General features: G+C 34.4%; 1 protein-coding gene across 1 annotated transcript; it reads left to right on the top strand.

The window, feature by feature from the left end:
* Window positions 1–547: 547 nt before the first annotated feature.
* LOC131060997 (probable RNA 3'-terminal phosphate cyclase-like protein) lies at window positions 548–15,426 on the top strand. The gene is made up of 6 exons (XM_057994495.2): window positions 548–853; window positions 925–1,074; window positions 5,943–6,124; window positions 6,229–6,404; window positions 14,548–14,767; window positions 14,878–15,426. The coding sequence occupies exons 1-6, from the start codon at window positions 646–648 to the stop codon at window positions 15,085–15,087; spliced, it is 1,146 nt and encodes a 381-aa protein (XP_057850478.1). The 5' UTR covers window positions 548–645; the 3' UTR covers window positions 15,088–15,426.
* The last annotated feature ends 1,597 nt before the right edge of the window (window positions 15,427–17,023 follow it).

The following is a 17,023-nucleotide window of genomic DNA, read 5'->3' as shown; positions in this document are numbered from 1 at the left end:
CATTGTCATATATCTAATACAGATCACTAAGCATACACTATAATATACATCCATTGTTGCATACATTGCCAAACACCTCTATCCTTTTTGTCATTTGTAGCATTTATTTCAATACATATTAGTGCTTGTTTCTCGACTCAATTTTATATCTAGATTGATTGTAATTTTGATTGCCTTATTACATTATTATTTTCTACTATAGAGAAGAATCAATAACTACTTTATTATCTACAATTAATCATGAATTCAAATCCAAAGATATACCTTTAAATCTTCCTCATGCTAATTAAAAATATAATTTGAAGTGGACTATTGACCCGAAAGAATTTATTTGAAATCATCCACTAACAAACACTTGACCATCCATCTTATTACATTAATTAACCTAAATATTACTAGAAGTCTTTATTTTTACAACAATTAAACTTCCAAAAATATTATCTATTCAAATTTTTTATTTTTAAGCCTAAAAACACCTTAAAATATTATATTTTCAATTTTTCTAATTTTAGTATTAAAATTACTCTTAAGGTTATCTTTGGCCCGTAAAACACAGCTCATAAAACAATCTGAAACGCTTAAACCCTAAAGGGCCCGAAACAGCTAAAACCCTGCAAGTTAGAGGGCATTGTAGTTACGGTGAAAATGGTGAAAGGTTCATCAAGTATAGAGTTGCAGGGGGCGGAGCATTTTCGTCAGCGGGTGGTATTGTCTTCCTTGTCTGGCACTACTTTGCGTATTCAAAATATTCGCGCTGATGATGCATCCCCTGGCTTACGAAATTACGAGGTTTCCTTTCTCCGTCTTATGGAGAAAATTAGTGATGGCTGTGCTGTGGAGATCAACGAAACGGGTAATTATCTTATCTCGTCAATTTCAACTTTTTACATATACAGGATTCAGCTACTTAACAAGTATTTGCAGGGACAAAGCTAAGATACAAGCCCGGTGTACTTGTTGGTGGAAAGTATTTGACGCATGATTTTGGTACGGCCAGGTCAATTGGCTACTTCTTGGAGCCTTTGATTGTTCTTGGACTTTTTGGCAAGAAACCCCTTGCTATTACACTCAAAGGTATGGACATTAATCACTGGATTTCCATCTTCTCTTGTAAGGATAATTCTTTTTATTATCATATGGTTATTCGTCCTATCAATAACTAAGGACAAGCTATCATTGGTTGCAGCCCTGAATTTGTCACACATTTAAAATTGGTTGCCACGCACTTCTTTACATGTTCATTACCAACCTAGCACGATCGGTTCTTAACATAATTGTCCAAATGAGACGACAGTCCATGATTGTTGTAGTTTTTTTCGCTAAGCATACAGGACAGTTGCATGACGTTAGGATGGCAAAAATGCAAGAAGTTGGAATTCAAGCCTAAACAAGTCTTAAGATACCCCTTGATGAGCATTTAGAGTTAAATTCATTCTCAGCACTTGAGCAACCATCATATCAATATTTAGATTTGCATTGCTGGCATTACCAGTTTAGGTCTGTAGATAATAGTTTGCAACTCCCAACAAGTCCTTTTTCATAATTTTTTTCAATCTCTATTTTTATAGTTAGTACTATATACATTTACAACATTACAGATTTTCCATCACCATAACAAGGTTGGCAGATAATTAACTCCAGCCTTTAAGTCACCAATTCTTGTTTCTTGTCATCTGAAAGTGTATTAAAATCTATTAGATATGTAATACTAAATGTGGTTTGGTGACAACATTGGTTTCATTCATTACACAATATATTATTGATTTTTCCATTAAGAATAATAATTTTCCTGATTATCGACCAGACAATCCTGAAACTATATGCTTTGTGGTGTCCTTTCTAAGAACAAGTTTAACTTATTTGATGACCATTTCCGTATCATATACTTAAGTCATACCCATCGGTCTACATATTTTAGGACTATATTAGCTTACAAGTCTTATGAACAAAATTGTCATACAAATCTGTCAAACAATATCTCAAATAACGTATGGGTAATATCATGAAGTTTTCTCATACTTTAGGCTGACAGGTAGGAAGTGCACATGACATAGTTATTATTTTATATGTTCTCATGGTGTTCCTAGGATTGGGGAGACGGGATGGGAGGCCTTTTATTTGGGGTCAACAAGGGTAGACAATTAAAAATAGGGAAAATTCAGGAAAAAGGGAATTTAAATTGTTCAAATTATAAGTTATCATATTCATTATGGAACCATATCACATAACATAGAGTTGAATTGAGAATTATGAGAGTTGATACCAAAATTAATTAAATTTTATTGTTTTCATTGTCAATGAATATATATAGTAAGTACAACAAAAGGCCTAAAGGCTAAAATTATAAACTGACAGAAGTGTAGAAAAGCAACATAGCAACTAGATCTCCTACCACTGCGCTAAATCTTTGTCTACGAATTTTGGAAAATCCTGCCCGTGCCTCCTATTAATCTGTGTGGCATCTTTCAGATTGACATTCCAGGTTGTGGCTAGAGTTTGATGATATTCAGGAGTTTGTTGATCCTGATGTCACAAGGTACTATGAACCCACACCAACATTGTTGCTTATTGAGAGGTAAACATGTTCCTCTTGCTAAATTGAATGAAGCTATATGTGAATCAATTCCTTTTAGCAATGGAGGAAAGTGGCAAGAATTTTTAGCTCCATTGTATCCTTATCATCCCATTTCCATCATTTGATGGGGTTTTTTTGTGCTAGTATAGCCCTATATATTTTGGCCTCTAGCTCGTTGAATTTTGGAGCTCCTCTATTTTGTTGAATGTTGGAGCATGGAGATTGATAAAGTTTATCATCATGCCTCCTTAGTGTTGTACATTTCTTGAAGGGCCTTTATAAACCTTTCTTTCACCTCTTCATCTTCAAAAAGAGGTATTCTTCCAATCCATGGTGCATGCATTTGGGATTTAGAGCATAGATTGCCATATGGAGCAAGTGTTTAGTGTTTGGGCATGCCCCTTATAAAATCTTAAATTAGTTTTCTTGCCGTGAATTGTTGCTTGCTTCATTTGGCTAACATGCTGTCAAATTCTCACAAATCTCAAAACTAGGAGAGTTAGTATCATCATACCTATTCACTAGCATAATGATTAATACATGAGCAAATGTTTCTGCATGACAAAGAAAGAATGATAAAGTTTTTAAAATAAAAAATAAACAAAATTTACATGTTACAAACAGTATTAATTTCTTAACTGATAGGGGGCCGCCAATCATAATCAAGGATCTTTTGCTTCACACTCTCCTCTTTAGTTGTGTTGGCCTCTACCCACCTAACCAACTTAGCATTGACCATCATTAATTCTATAGGTCCCTTCACTTCAAGCATTTTCTCTAGCAAGATGAAGTAGTTGGTACATTTAGTTTCCTTAGATTTTATGGATTCATTGTTCAAAAAAGTCTTGAAGAGAGCAAGTGGGCTGTGGTGGTTGCAAGTGAAGATCTGTATGTGTCTAACCTTTGCCACTGTTGTTTTCATCCAATTTATCTTTTCAATTTATTTAAATATGTTGTTCAAAACTTTGATGCATGGAGACATGAAGTCCAAAATATGTACTTGTGAACCCCCTAAATCAACATGCCAACAAATCTACAAAGATGTGCTGTGTTAGTCACAACCTGTAAAATGTCTTAGTATGATATTGATGAGTGGTTGGTGTTTGATTAGGGTCTTATTGCATGTGTTGGCGGGTTGAACTACTTGTTCTATCCAGATCAAATACATGCTGATTGTCTTTACAATTTTTCATATGCCCCATAAAATTACCGGATCGCCTTCTTGGCCCTATCCAGGGCCTTATAGGGCTAACCGACTGGGGTATTTTGTAGCTATCAACTTGAAAAAGTGGAAACATGACTAAAGATTATATCACCTAAAATATTTTTAATTTTGAAAATTAGATTCAATAAAATATTGTAAATAACAACAGGAAAAAGAAAATCAAAGAATTGAGATTTCGAAGTTTGTAAGTTAACTCGAGGATCATTTGTGCTCTTCGTGAACTTGTCATCATCATCAAATAATTTCTTCATCACCTTTTCCCTTTCCTCCTTTTTAGAATACGGAGACTTTAAGCCCCAAGGGCTTATAAGCATCACCTAAAAGATGCTAGTGCTATTGCAATGCTCTAGAATGGGATGAAGTTTATAGCAAACTGGATGACTCCTAATTGCACAAGCATCTTTCCTTTGGTATGATCTTTCATCAAGCTAAGCATCCATGTGCGATTGTAATTTTTTTTGTAATGTTCTTTTCAGATTCTACCATATATTTCACCCATTCCATTTCCTCAATGCCCTCAAGCATGAGATTGATGCAAGGGTCATGAAAAATCCCCTGCCGCTACATATCTCGTTGCATTGCCAATTACAACTTGTACAACATTCTCATTGTCCACTTTTAAGAACTCTCCTTCAAGCAAATTACATAAAGTTTCACATTCTTCATTTCATGTGAGAAATCTGTTTGGTGACACAATGTGCCTCTAGAAGCCTCAAAAAAGTCTATTAATGCCTGACTCCTGCAATGCATCAACCCATGCATCAAAAGTTGAAACCCTTTTTTTGCTCTTCTCTTGTCTCCTTCATGTTTTTAATGACTTCCTTTAGCAAGGACTTATTGAAATCATGAAGAATTGGTGGCTTAGAACCTTGTGCAGGCCAGGTTGAATGCACTTATCATTTTCTTGCAGTGTGGGATTTCTGTCACATTGAAAGGTATGCCATTGTAGTGTCAAAAAATAGCAGCTCATTCTTGCACAATGGTGCTTCTCTTGGCAATCAGTATTTTGAGTGAAGGTTGTGTGCGATGAATATAGGAGTCTCATGAATTGCACCAGCTTGAACTCTGTTCAGTGGATGAAGGGTGAATTCATGGGGCAGTGGAAGAGCCTCTATCTGATCCAGGGGGAATTCCAGCTGCAAGTGCTTCCTATGTCAGCTTCCTTTCTGTCATTTCCTTCTCGGAGCTATTATGCAGGGTATTCATCTCTAATGCTTCTTCTCTCTTCACTTGATTGCACAACTTTACATCTTGACTAGGGATTTGTGTGGGGGTGGTATTTGAGATGATTGATTAATCTAGAATAGTGCAAGTCATTCTACCCTTTTTTTATATCTTAGTATGCAATGATTCCAAGTAGGACCCTTACTGCCTTGCCTGGTGCCTTACCTTTAGTGAATGTCATTCTTTCATAGTTGCACCACAAATGTAGAGAATGAAAAGATAAGGAGTTGACAATAGAAAAGAAAAGAAGAAAAAAAAATATAATAAAAAAATGTTAGGGAAGAACTGCCATTGGAAACCTTTTCAATATGATGATGATCATTTTATGACAACTGATAAATAAGGAGAAACAAGTCTTAGCATATTTTTGAGCTAAAAACCCAAGTGTGCAAATGGGAAATTTTTATTTTCCAAGGGCATTTGGCACTTCCGGCTGCCTTTTCATACTCTTGCCAAGGTGTACCATGGACTCAGCAAGTACTCACTTGAAACTCATCTTTGTGAACTGTGGGCGAGTTGATCTCCTGCCAAACAGACTCCCAAGTAATCACTGAGTTTTTATACTATGGCTAACGTATTTCTTTAACCTGAAGTAATTATGCATTTTGAATTCCATTTTCCTTTCATATGATCTCTTACTTGTCTTGAGTGCATTATAGGTGATTTAAAATAAAGTTGTCTATATGTGGCCACTATGAGAAAGATATTAATTTGTGGTGTTACTGCTGAGAAAAGTTATGATGTTGTACACAGGAATGCTAGATTGATGGTCTTTTTCATAAGTTATAAATATTTTGCCTATCGAGTAGACATTAAATTTGAACTCAAGTTCTCCTGAAGTTGGTCAATTACAGGACCACTTACTGTGAAAGAACCATATGTTGATTTTCTGTTGATAAGCTGTTTGTTTCATTGCAGGAATTACAAATGATGATAAGGACCCATGTGTAGATACTTTCCGGACTACAACATTGCCCATTCTTAAGCAATTTGGCATTCCTTTGGAGGACTTGGAACTGAAAATTGTTAGTAGAGGGGCACCTCCTAATGGAGGAGGAGAAGTGCGTTTAAAAGTTCCAATTGTGCAAAATAGTTTGACAGTAAGTTACAATTATTTATAATGTATCACATGAAGGATGAATGTTATTTTGTTACTCCTTTATGTGTTCTCAATTTAGACCATTTGACTGAGTTGGTTTTGTAGGCTGTCACATGGGTTGATGAGGGTATGGTAAAACGAATTAGAGGAGTAGCTTATTCTACAAGAATATCCCCTCAAATGGCTAATCGCATGGTAGATGCTTCTCGTGCTATTCTGAACCGACTGTTACCCGATGTTTATGTTTTCACTGATCATTATTCGGGCCAGCTTTCAGGGAGGTAAGATGCATGCCAAATTTCGGAACATTGCACTCTTTTATAATTATTTTTGTGGCCATGTGAACATGTAAAATTCTTCGAAAAGTTATACTTAATTTCCGAGCAGCATAACATTTTTGACATTTTGGATGTCATAGAAGCCATTGTAAAAATGGTATCAAAGACACCATCTGCCCTTTCTACTGTAACTGCATACTCATAATTTTGTAGTGTAAATTACAGAGTACAGGGATTTGCAACTCATCAAACAATAGGGTTAATTATGTTTAGTAATCTGCGAAGCCATGAAACAAGGACCATGTGTAGTCTTATGCCTTTTTTCCTTTTTGTTATGGTTCACTATGAACCGCTTTCGGCTTTTATAGTCATTCAAATCTGTTCTAAGTTTGTAGCACTTAATGATGAAATTACTATTTCTCTTTTTGTAACCTATGTAACCCCAAGTTTCCAAGACGGGAACGGGGGTACGTTTTTGGGAATGGAGACGGTAGAAAGGCCATTTTTAGGGGGCGGCAATTAAAATTGTAGTGAAAATTTTAAAAATATAGAAAATTTCAAATATTCATATGATAGCATTGACAAGGCAATCATTATATACATCATAGAACCTTAGTAAATGATATTTAGAGTTCGAATGAGATCTTCATTCATAGAAAGTGACAAACAAATTAAGTTTTAACAAAAAATGATTGCATTCATTGACAATGTGCGTATTTATTATATAAAAATTACAACAAAATGCCCAAAGGCTGTAAGCTTCAACTACAAAATGACAAAATATAGAAATATTCAGCTCTCCCTAATCAGGATCTCCTAACACTGCATCAAAATCGGAGTTTGAGTCACTGCTACTAGAGAGGCTGTCTCATCTGGATCCAATGGAACTCCAAACAATACATCATATGCCTCTTCATCATCAACATGTGTAGTATCTTTGCGATCAACAAACCCAATGTTCAGCTGGACTTTGATGATACTCAAGAGTTTGTCAATCTTGAAGCTACAAGGCACTATCCACAGCCACCAACTTCTCTGATCATCTAGAGGTAAACCTATTCCTCTTGACTGACTGGATGAAGCTATATGTAGACCAATTTCTCTTTGCAGCAGAGGAACTAGCAACCTGTGAAAGGAGACGAGTGGCAAGCATCCTCAACTCTGATGCATTCTTGCCATGCCATGTACACCATTTAATGGGGTTGGTTTGAGCTAATGTAGCTCTATCCATCCTTGCCTCTGGTCTACTGAATGTTGGGCCAGGAAGATCCACAAAGGCTAGCCACTGTGCTTTGAGTATGCTAGACTCAGTATACATTTTTCCAAAGGCCTTTGTGAATTCTTCTTTCACCTCTTCAATATCAGAGGCACTCTCCTAGGTTTTTCTGTATACCATTTCGGATTTAGAGCATAGGCTACCATATGAAGTGGGGTGATCATAGTGTTCCACAGCCATGTCACAATGGGCCAAATGCGCTCCTCATAAATCCCAAACTAGGGTACTCGCTATGAATTGCATGCTTTATCTATCCGAGCATGTTGTCAAATTTCTCATAAATCTTTCCAAGGCTAGGAGAGATTGTTCAACATATCTTATGACCTGCACAACAAGTGAGATAATGGAGCAAATATATCTGCAAAGAATGAAAATCATTTAGTAAATTTCTAAGTTAGAAACTCAGAAACAGTAAAAAATATAAATTCAGAAATTTAATAATAAAACCAGCTATTGAACAGCCAATACTTTTTAAAATATTAGTCAATCTACTAGAAAGTGTCTCTGCCAAGATTTTATAAGATATAGGAAGCAATGTAATAGGTCTCCAGTTTTTTATCAAAGACTTATCACTATCTTTTGGGAATAACTTGATGATACCTCTATTTATCTTTTTCTCAAAGGCCTTCTAATAGAGATCTAATAATTCTTATCCAATCCACTCGATGTTCCTTTTGTATAATTCAATTAGTAGACCATCACTCCTTGGAGCTTTACCATCACTAAATGAATTAATTTTATTAATGGCCTCTTCCTTTGTGATGCCTCTACTCAGATTCAAGGTATCTTCTTCATTGATTTTTCTTGGGATCACTTTTTAACAAAATTTTCTCGCCTCCTTACATTGATTGTTATCTTTAGAGGAAAACTGACACTGATAGAAGAATTGAAATGCCACCTCCATAAACTTGATGTCACTAGACATCATTCCTCCATGGTCAGTTGGACCAATTGTTTTGCACATTGAAAAAATACTTTGAACCTCTATCTCCTTCTTTGATCCAATTAATTTGTGTTTTGACTTTGGCGCCCTGAGCTTTATAATTCTGTAGTTTTTTGAGGAGATTCTTGGAATTAATCAAACTATCAAGCAGCCTTTGATCATCCTTATTTTGCTGCAGCTGACCCTTAGCCTTCAAGACCTCCTTGAGCAATTCTTCAATGTTTTTTGGCTAGTGTTTTCTTCTTACCCACAATCTTGAAAATATCTCTCAAGCACAGATCAGGTATTTTCATCTCTTGATAACAGAGCCTTCTCTTTAACATTCTTAATAATTAGTGACAGTTCTTGTCCCTCCTAAGTATTTCTGATCATTAAGCAGAGAGAGATTCAGTTTCAACATGTTAGGTCCCTTACCCTCCTTCCTTGCATAAACATACCCAATTGAAATGATGGTTTCGATTGGTGAGCGGTTTGACATGGTAGTAGAAATGACTTGGACGGGGTTATTATTATAAGGTCCAAACATCTTTAGTAACATAAAATCTATCAAGTCTAGAATATTCTCTCTTTCCTTGGCTCTGATTATTGCACCAAGTGAACCAAATATGTTTGTCTCTGCATCTTCCTCTTTCAAGAGGATTGACAAGGTTGTGGATTCTTTTCATTCTGGATCAGAAATATAGTTCATTGCCTTTTCAGAGATTTTCCTTGCTCCCAATTTTGTCCTCTTTTGTATTCAATCATATTGAATTCCCCTTTAATGATCCAAGGAGTTTTTGGCAAACAGTGAGCTATTCAAGACCAGAAGAAACAACTATATCCCTATAATCATTAGGGGCATAAATAGAGTAGATACCAAATTTACAATTATCATTTTCCACAGTTACCCATACCAGTTTATTATTGCATGGAGAATAGCCACTTTCAACAACAAACTGAATCCTTTTATTGTTAATCAAGATACTTGTGCCATCTTTGCCTTTATCATGCATAGTGTGAATTGCCTTAGCATTCTTCCAGACAAAATTTTAGAACACAATCCAATTGAAATCCAACTTACTTCATGAACACAAAGAAAATCAAGATTATATCTATTTCTACAAAAGATCCTGAGAATATATTTTTTGTCAAGGGACTCCAGTCCCCTAATGTTCCAACTTACAACTTTAATAATCATTTAGAGTTTTCATTGCAAGCCCCAGACTTTTGATTCTTGTATAATCTATCAAAAAGTTCTGGCATTTTTTCTTTGCTTTTCTTTACAGGTTTCCTGCCATTTGATTCTTGCTCTCCTTTTTTCCTCTTTTTCATAAGTTCTTTAGAAGACAAATCTTCAATTTTGCCCATTTCCATATAACTTTTTGAGGATAGAGGATTAATACAATCTAAGACAATCTTTGCCTTTAAGGGTTATTGTTATTCGGTATTTACATAATTACTTAGGTCCTTCAAAGATTCCTTGCCCAGTAGCATTGCGGTGTGCTGGGTGGCGGGGTCACTTGTTTGCTTTTTCCTCAACTTCAGCTCTGGCTTTAATTTTCCCCAAGGCTAACTACTGAGCATTTTGTTTCAAGGGGTTTTCAGTTTCTTTTGTAATCCTGTATTTGTCAAGAGCACTGCTATGCCTATTATCACATTTAGCTTTTTAAACAACATAATCTCCCTCAAATAGTAGGTCTAATATGGGAGGAGCCATATCTTTACTCAGCAAAGCTCTCTCAGAAGGTCCACTGTTTGTGGGGATCATTTCTTCCTTTTCCAATTCACTGTTATTCGCATCTTGTTTGTCACCATGTCTGTTATTCATAGGTTGATTATTCCTTCCAATTTTTATCTCCCTTATTATTTTTATCCGAAGATTCCTTACTCTAATTTTCCTCTTTCTTGAAAGCTTTATCAAAAAACTGAGGAATTTTAGGGCCGTATTTTTTAAGAGTGTTCTTTTTGCACAAGAAAGGAGCATTTAAACTCTTTAATAGCTCAATTTAACACTTAACAATATTGTCTACAATATGTATACTCGAGAATATCTGGAATTTCAAAATCAGGAGTTAAATAAATTAGAACTCTGGCATTTAAATGAGGCAGAGCAACCCTAGTTTCTTCAATTTGTAAAATGAATTTCATAGTTGTGTTACTATATTTTAAACTTCCTTGCAGACACAGCTGCCTCACCTTCCTTTTCCACAGATAGAACAATCTCACATTGTTTATCCGGACAAATTACAAAGTTTTTGCTACAAATTGAAAATAATTTTTCAGATCTCACACCACCTCTATCCAGCTTCGACTTGACCATAATAATCGCTGATATGAGGGGAAAAGCACCATTGGATTTCTAACTTAAAAAAGGATGACCCCATCCACAGACATGCCAAACCAATTAAACACCACACTACACACAGCCCCCAAGGTCCTACAGAAGATACTGGAGAACCTTGAAGCTATGTACCTGTGGGTAATGGAGTAATGGCTTTTTGTGCAGATCCTTTTTTACCACATGCATACTTGAACTGACATTTTCTTTGCTGTTTGTAGTTTCAAGGTTCATGCAGACACCTTGTGCTAGTCATCTTCAGATAACTAAGCATGTATTTCTTCAGTTTAGAGTTCATTATGCAACAGACAGTATTCTCGTTCTTTCAAGATTCTATGACTCTAATTGTTATGAAACTTTTAGTCCAGAGTGAAAATAAAGTTATGAAAGCATTTAAAGGAGTTACAAAAATAAAAGGATAATATGATCTTCAGGTTAAAATGAGCATTAATAAAGAGTATTCATATAAGCACCTTTAAAAGGGGAGGAATACACATATTTATTAAACAATTATTAAAGACAACCATTGTGAAAGGGTGTGATGGTTTGAAAACCACTCCGTGAGGCTTATATAAAGCAGTTATGGGAGACTCGGAAAGGGACATGGAGATCACTCTAGGAAGAAGAAAGTGATTTGGTGGGCTATGAGCATGGAAGAAGTGGCACATAGTGTGTGTCCAACTTGGGGTATGGGGTACACCCAAGATTGTCCTGGCCAGGGAGGTTGCTTTGGAAGCATGTGTGTTGATTTCCAATAAGAAGTGGTTCTTCTTGGAGTGTGCCATAGCTACGAGGGCCAAGATCACTGAAATTCTCCTTGGGTGAGAATAATCATTCCAAGTGCTTGATTAAGATAAGCATTGGAGACCCTTAATAGTAAAAGATATTGGGAATACTATATATGTGAATTCGATGATAATATGTGATTGTGTTATTCCATTTACCATGTTAATTATTTATTTTAGAAATTTTTGCCAAATTATCCACATGTATTGTCATGACCCCAGCTATAACATATTAATCATCAAATAGATTCAGAAAATTCACAATTTTCTGTAATCTAATCAAGCCAAGGCAAATAGAAAGAAAATACTGACTCTATCCTATCAATCCAATTCAACCCCGATGCTTTTGATAATATATACCAAATGTGACTAGTATGGAACAGCGATGATAAGTTTAAGAGCAGCTTTGTATAAATATTCATAAATTTTAACCACTTAGGCAGTGATCCACAATGTCAAAGAATATCAATATGCAGCAATCTTATTAACACCCTGATGCTTGGCGAACTTCATCCATGAATTAAGTGACTTGCAATTAGGTGGTGGCGATTTGATTAGTAAGCAAGTGCAATTTGACTAAAGAAACTCTTCATAGACAGTGATTAGTATTTACCAACAAAATGCACCTATCAGACATATTAACAGCAAAGGCAATATAAATAGAATTTGTTTATATTAAACAACTAACAAATGCAGTGATCAGAAAAGAAGATTAGACATCGGGTATATTGAGATTATGATAGAATTGAGAAACCATAAATAATGAACAAGCGGTTTATATCTAAACGGGTGCAATTCTAATAAGATTCTCAAGTGGTGCGATGTGTATTAACAAGACTTTGAAACAGTGATTAATAATATAATACTACAGCGATTTGGTTAGAATAAACAAACAATTAAAAAGCAGTTAATAAGCAAGAGGTGCGATTTGATTTTAAGAGCCCTTTCAATAAAAAATGAAGATATACATAAAGGCTGAATGCAAAGAAGAAGGGGTGTGTTGAATAGATAATCAAGTACATATATACACCAAGGGTCATTAACGAGGAAGTAAATCATTCAAATTAATAAGAGTGCAGACCCAGAACATACTTATTAATCAGCAGTTATATAATCATCTAATATTGTGGTATGAAGATAATGCTTAATGACTTGGCTGATTTATTACTGTCCTTCATTTGAATGAAATAGGAATGACATGCAGATAATCTATTGCTTCTAATATATATAATATATATATATATAAGGATGATGAAGATTCCTTTAAGCTTCATCCAATCTGACGTTCCGCTACGGAGGGGAGATGTGGACATATAAGGAAAGCAAGTAGCTTGGTGGTCCATTTGAGTTAAGTGAGGAGGCTGAATGATGGATGTACTTCCGTGCCCCTGAACTTGATGGATAGGCTCAAGGTTCCTTTAGCTTCATAGCGTGGATGGGTCATTGGGTTAAGCCTGAAGGAAAGCCACATTCATATTATGTAAAGTTGTAAATTACAATGATGATTAAGATAATGTTCCTAACCCTAGTAGGAAAGTTTGATCTTATATTTAATATGATTGAGGGGTTTCAATCAGGATCTAATTGGGAAAGTTATACGTCTAACCACTTTACATTTCTTATTTGAATGGAATTTGTGGTTTTAGGGCAAAAACTAGGGCATTTACAAAAGGGGACATTACATGTATAGTTTACATTGGTTATTTTACATAGCTATTCACATCTATTTTAATAATATTACATTTGTAAATTGTCATAAATCTAATTTTAATCTATCAAATCCGCTGCTAATACTTAGTCTGGGAGAAAAGTGGCATTACACTAATTATGCAGGGGATCTTGATAACTCGAAGAGCACATTTGACCACATCTCTCTTGGATTTGGCCCAATGAGCTGGAGGACAAAGAAGCAAGCATCCATCTCCTCATCTACCATCAAAGCTAAATACTACAGTGCAAAGGAAGTACATGTTAGTTCATGTGGCTTCATTCTCTTCTTTTGCAGATCAGATTTCCTCAGATAGTCCCCACAATCACCCAATATATTTTGTCACCACTTTGATAAAGTATAAGATCACGTTGTAAAGGACCTAAAAGAGATTTTGTGTAGCATGGAATTTAATAGGTTTCTAGACGAGCTTAATATAGGTTTGTGCATACTGCTATTGCTTGGCAAATTTGTTGTAGATTTTAGTAGGGCATATGATCCTTTCTTGCTCAGGTGGCAAGAAGTTTGTATCATTCTCTTTTCTTGATATAAATTTCATTCTTGCGTGTAATCCAAATCTCACTTATTTTAAAACAATTTTTATGTTTCCTATGGGGCATCTGGATGGTCTTACGTATTGAAGGGCTCCTCTAATGAAGGCAATAGTGATATTCTCTGAAAGCATTGTCCAGGTGTTCCTCCCATCATCATCTTCGTACATTCTGTAATATGTTTATAACGAATGGAAAAATATTTATTATTTAACATCAGATTGTTTTGACTTTGAGTCATTGCTTTGTTATGGTTTCATTAATACATTAACCTTGTTTGTCATCTCACGAACTTTGAGCTCTTTCTAGCCATGGTCTTTTACTTTTTTATATGCTTGTTTAATTATAGTTATCGGAAACTGTTCAACTATTTTCGTTTTCCATTATTATTGCAACATGCTCTCTCAAAGGAAGTTCAATACTAAAATCTAAAAAAGCTTTTCTTTCTATCTATTTAAAGAAATAATTTTGGGAAGTATTGTTTGTGACGTTCTGATTGCTCTCCTTTGTGTCTAAATTAAAGATTTGTCTTGGTTCCTGATTTGATCGTATAATTTGTTGTGAAGATCTCCAGGTTATGGCATATCATTAGTGGCTGAGACTACTACTGGTTGCCTTATATCAGCAGAGTGTGCTGCCAATCATACAATGAGTGAAGAAAGTGGAGATATTTCTGATGCAGAGAATCAGAAAGCCCCAATGCTTCCCGAAGATATTGGTTCACAAGGTGCAATGATGCTTCTTGAAGAAATCAAGAAGGGTGGCGTGGTAGATTCAACACACCAGGTAATAACATTCCTTTTCAGGTTTTTTGTCCAATAACTGTAGCTTGCACAATTGTATAAATTTCTCCAACTATGTTGCTTTCCAGGGTGATAGTTTGGTGTTAATTGCAGGGTTTACTATTTCTTCTTTGCGCATTATGCCCAGAGGATGTTTCAAAAGTCCGTGTTGGGAAGCTCTCTGCTTATGGTATGAAAACATTGCGCCACATCAAGGAGTTTCTTGGCATTCAGTTTAATATCAAGCCAGATCCAACAACAGGCACCGTAATTTTGACTTGTATTGGTAGTGGTTACAAGAATCTTTCACGTAAAGTTTCTTAGCCTTAACTGCAATCTTGTTGTATTATTAATGAAGCATGTCGTGTTCAACATCTATGCGGGCCAGAAAAAGTGCAGCGATGGTAAGTCTCCTCCGGTGATTGTTCAGCAGTATTGTTGGAGCTGGAAATTATCCTCCCATGTATCATGATAATTCCTTTCAAATGCCTAAAAGCAGAAAAAGAGACACTGCAATTACATCTGTTCATCATACTTTTCTAACTAGCTTTCTAGTTGGAGATCTGATATTCCTTTGGTCTTTTTTGGTCTTTATGTGTCTTTATATGATGTAAAATTTACTTGAAAGAGAACTTAATCAGAATTTACCTCTTTACTTGTCTATCTGAAATTTATAAAATAATTTAATATTTTTCTAAACTTATTGAATTTCCTTGGAGTATACCTCTCAAGTTTTTGTTGTATATATCTTCCTAATGAGTTTTACATGATGCTATGTTTTGTAGTTACGAATATAAAATGTTATAACAAAGTTATAGGCCATTGCATACAAAATGCTAAGAAGTCACAATCTTGTTATATCGTGAAGCAAAAATAAACTGCAAGTGGTCCAAGTGAGTTGGTGGCAGAACCTCGGTAAATATGGCAAAAATTGGTTTCTATTTTGATTTTGAACTGGTAGGACTCAAGACTACACACAGTTTTGTGTTATCAGTATTTTTAAATAAATGCAGCTAAAGGCACTTGGGTAAGATAACATATAGAACCAAAGCAAAGATTCTTTAGCAATTTCAATAGAAAAACAATTTACAAATAGATGGTATATTGAGTAACACGGGCTATTTTTATAAATAGAAGGATGCAGAATATGATCCATAGCAATGGTGTTAGTAGAAAGGGGATTTGATCATTTCCAATTTGATTGAGCTAGGCAGCGAGGTCTATTGTTGTGAATATTTGAGAAGCTCGCAGATGAATATTAAATGGAATAACAAAAAATTGGAGTGAGATAGAGGCAATGCAGGGAGTGGTAAAGATTCTCTCAATGCAATTATATATATATATACGCACAAAATAAAAATAATATGTACATCAAAATTTGAAACATGTCTGTTTGCATTTAGTTCAGTGTCTAATTATAAATAATTTATTTATAAATATTAAACACTTATTGCTAATGTCAAAAAGTATTCTACAATGGCAGCAAGGGGTAGAGTGTAACTATCAGGGTGTGTTTAAAAAGCAGTTAATTTTTTACCTTAAATTTGATAGCTATTTAAACGTTAAATATTAACATTCAATATTCAACATAATATTTCCAAAATAAATAGTATATAGAATTTATGTAAATATGCAGTAAGTTAAATAGTTCAAAAGTAAAATAAAATGATTTCTAAATAAGTAAAATAGTTCAAAATTGATATTTTTAACATTTTTTAGAGGAATGTATTTAAGGCACTTATATTAATTCTTGTAATTGCAAAATTTATTTCAATTATAAAATAAAAAAAAGTTAAATCTATTTTTTTTTAAAATTTATGTAAATAAATATTCTTAAAGTCACTTCAAATAATTAAAAAAAATGCTCTTTTATAGTCTGAAAAATGAAATAATATCTATTATTAGATGGTTACAAAAAAGCAAATAAGACAATAAATGTTGGTAGTTAATAGATCTAAATTTGATGGTTGCAGTCATAGATAAATATTTTTGTTGTAAAATCTAATTAAATTCTTAGAAATATCAAGACATAAAAGGGGAGAATATTTCATATTTGTGTAATGTACTAATGTTCTTCTATTAATTAAATTTACATTTAATTAATTCATTTCAACTCATTCTACCAATTTAATTAAATAAGTTTCATAAATTTATTTAAATTAAAATTACTAACTATAGTCCAAATGTTAAATAAATCTATCAATTTATTTAATTACCCCCTTTCCTCATTTAAATAAATAAAACATTTATTTAAAATCCC

This window comes from Cryptomeria japonica, chromosome 9 (genome assembly GCF_030272615.1).
Source record: "Cryptomeria japonica chromosome 9, Sugi_1.0, whole genome shotgun sequence".
NCBI lineage: Eukaryota > Viridiplantae > Streptophyta > Pinopsida > Cupressales > Cupressaceae > Cryptomeria > Cryptomeria japonica.
Note: the sequence above shows the minus strand (reverse complement) of the source record. Positions and strands in the feature narration are given on the sequence as shown.

What these genes read in the sequence shown, in the direction of transcription:
- LOC131060997 (XM_057994495.2), top strand. Translation starts at nt 646, where the DNA reads ATGGTGAAAGGTTCATCAAGTATAGAGTTGCAGGGGGCGGAGCATTTT. An exon ending in TCGGGCCAGCTTTCAGGGAG is followed by an intron (nt 6,405 to 14,547) that starts GTAAGATGCATG and finishes TTTGTTGTGAAG; the next exon opens with ATCTCCAGGTTATGGCATAT. An exon ending in TGGTAGATTCAACACACCAG is followed by an intron (nt 14,768 to 14,877) that starts GTAATAACATTC and finishes TGTTAATTGCAG; the next exon opens with GGTTTACTATTTCTTCTTTG.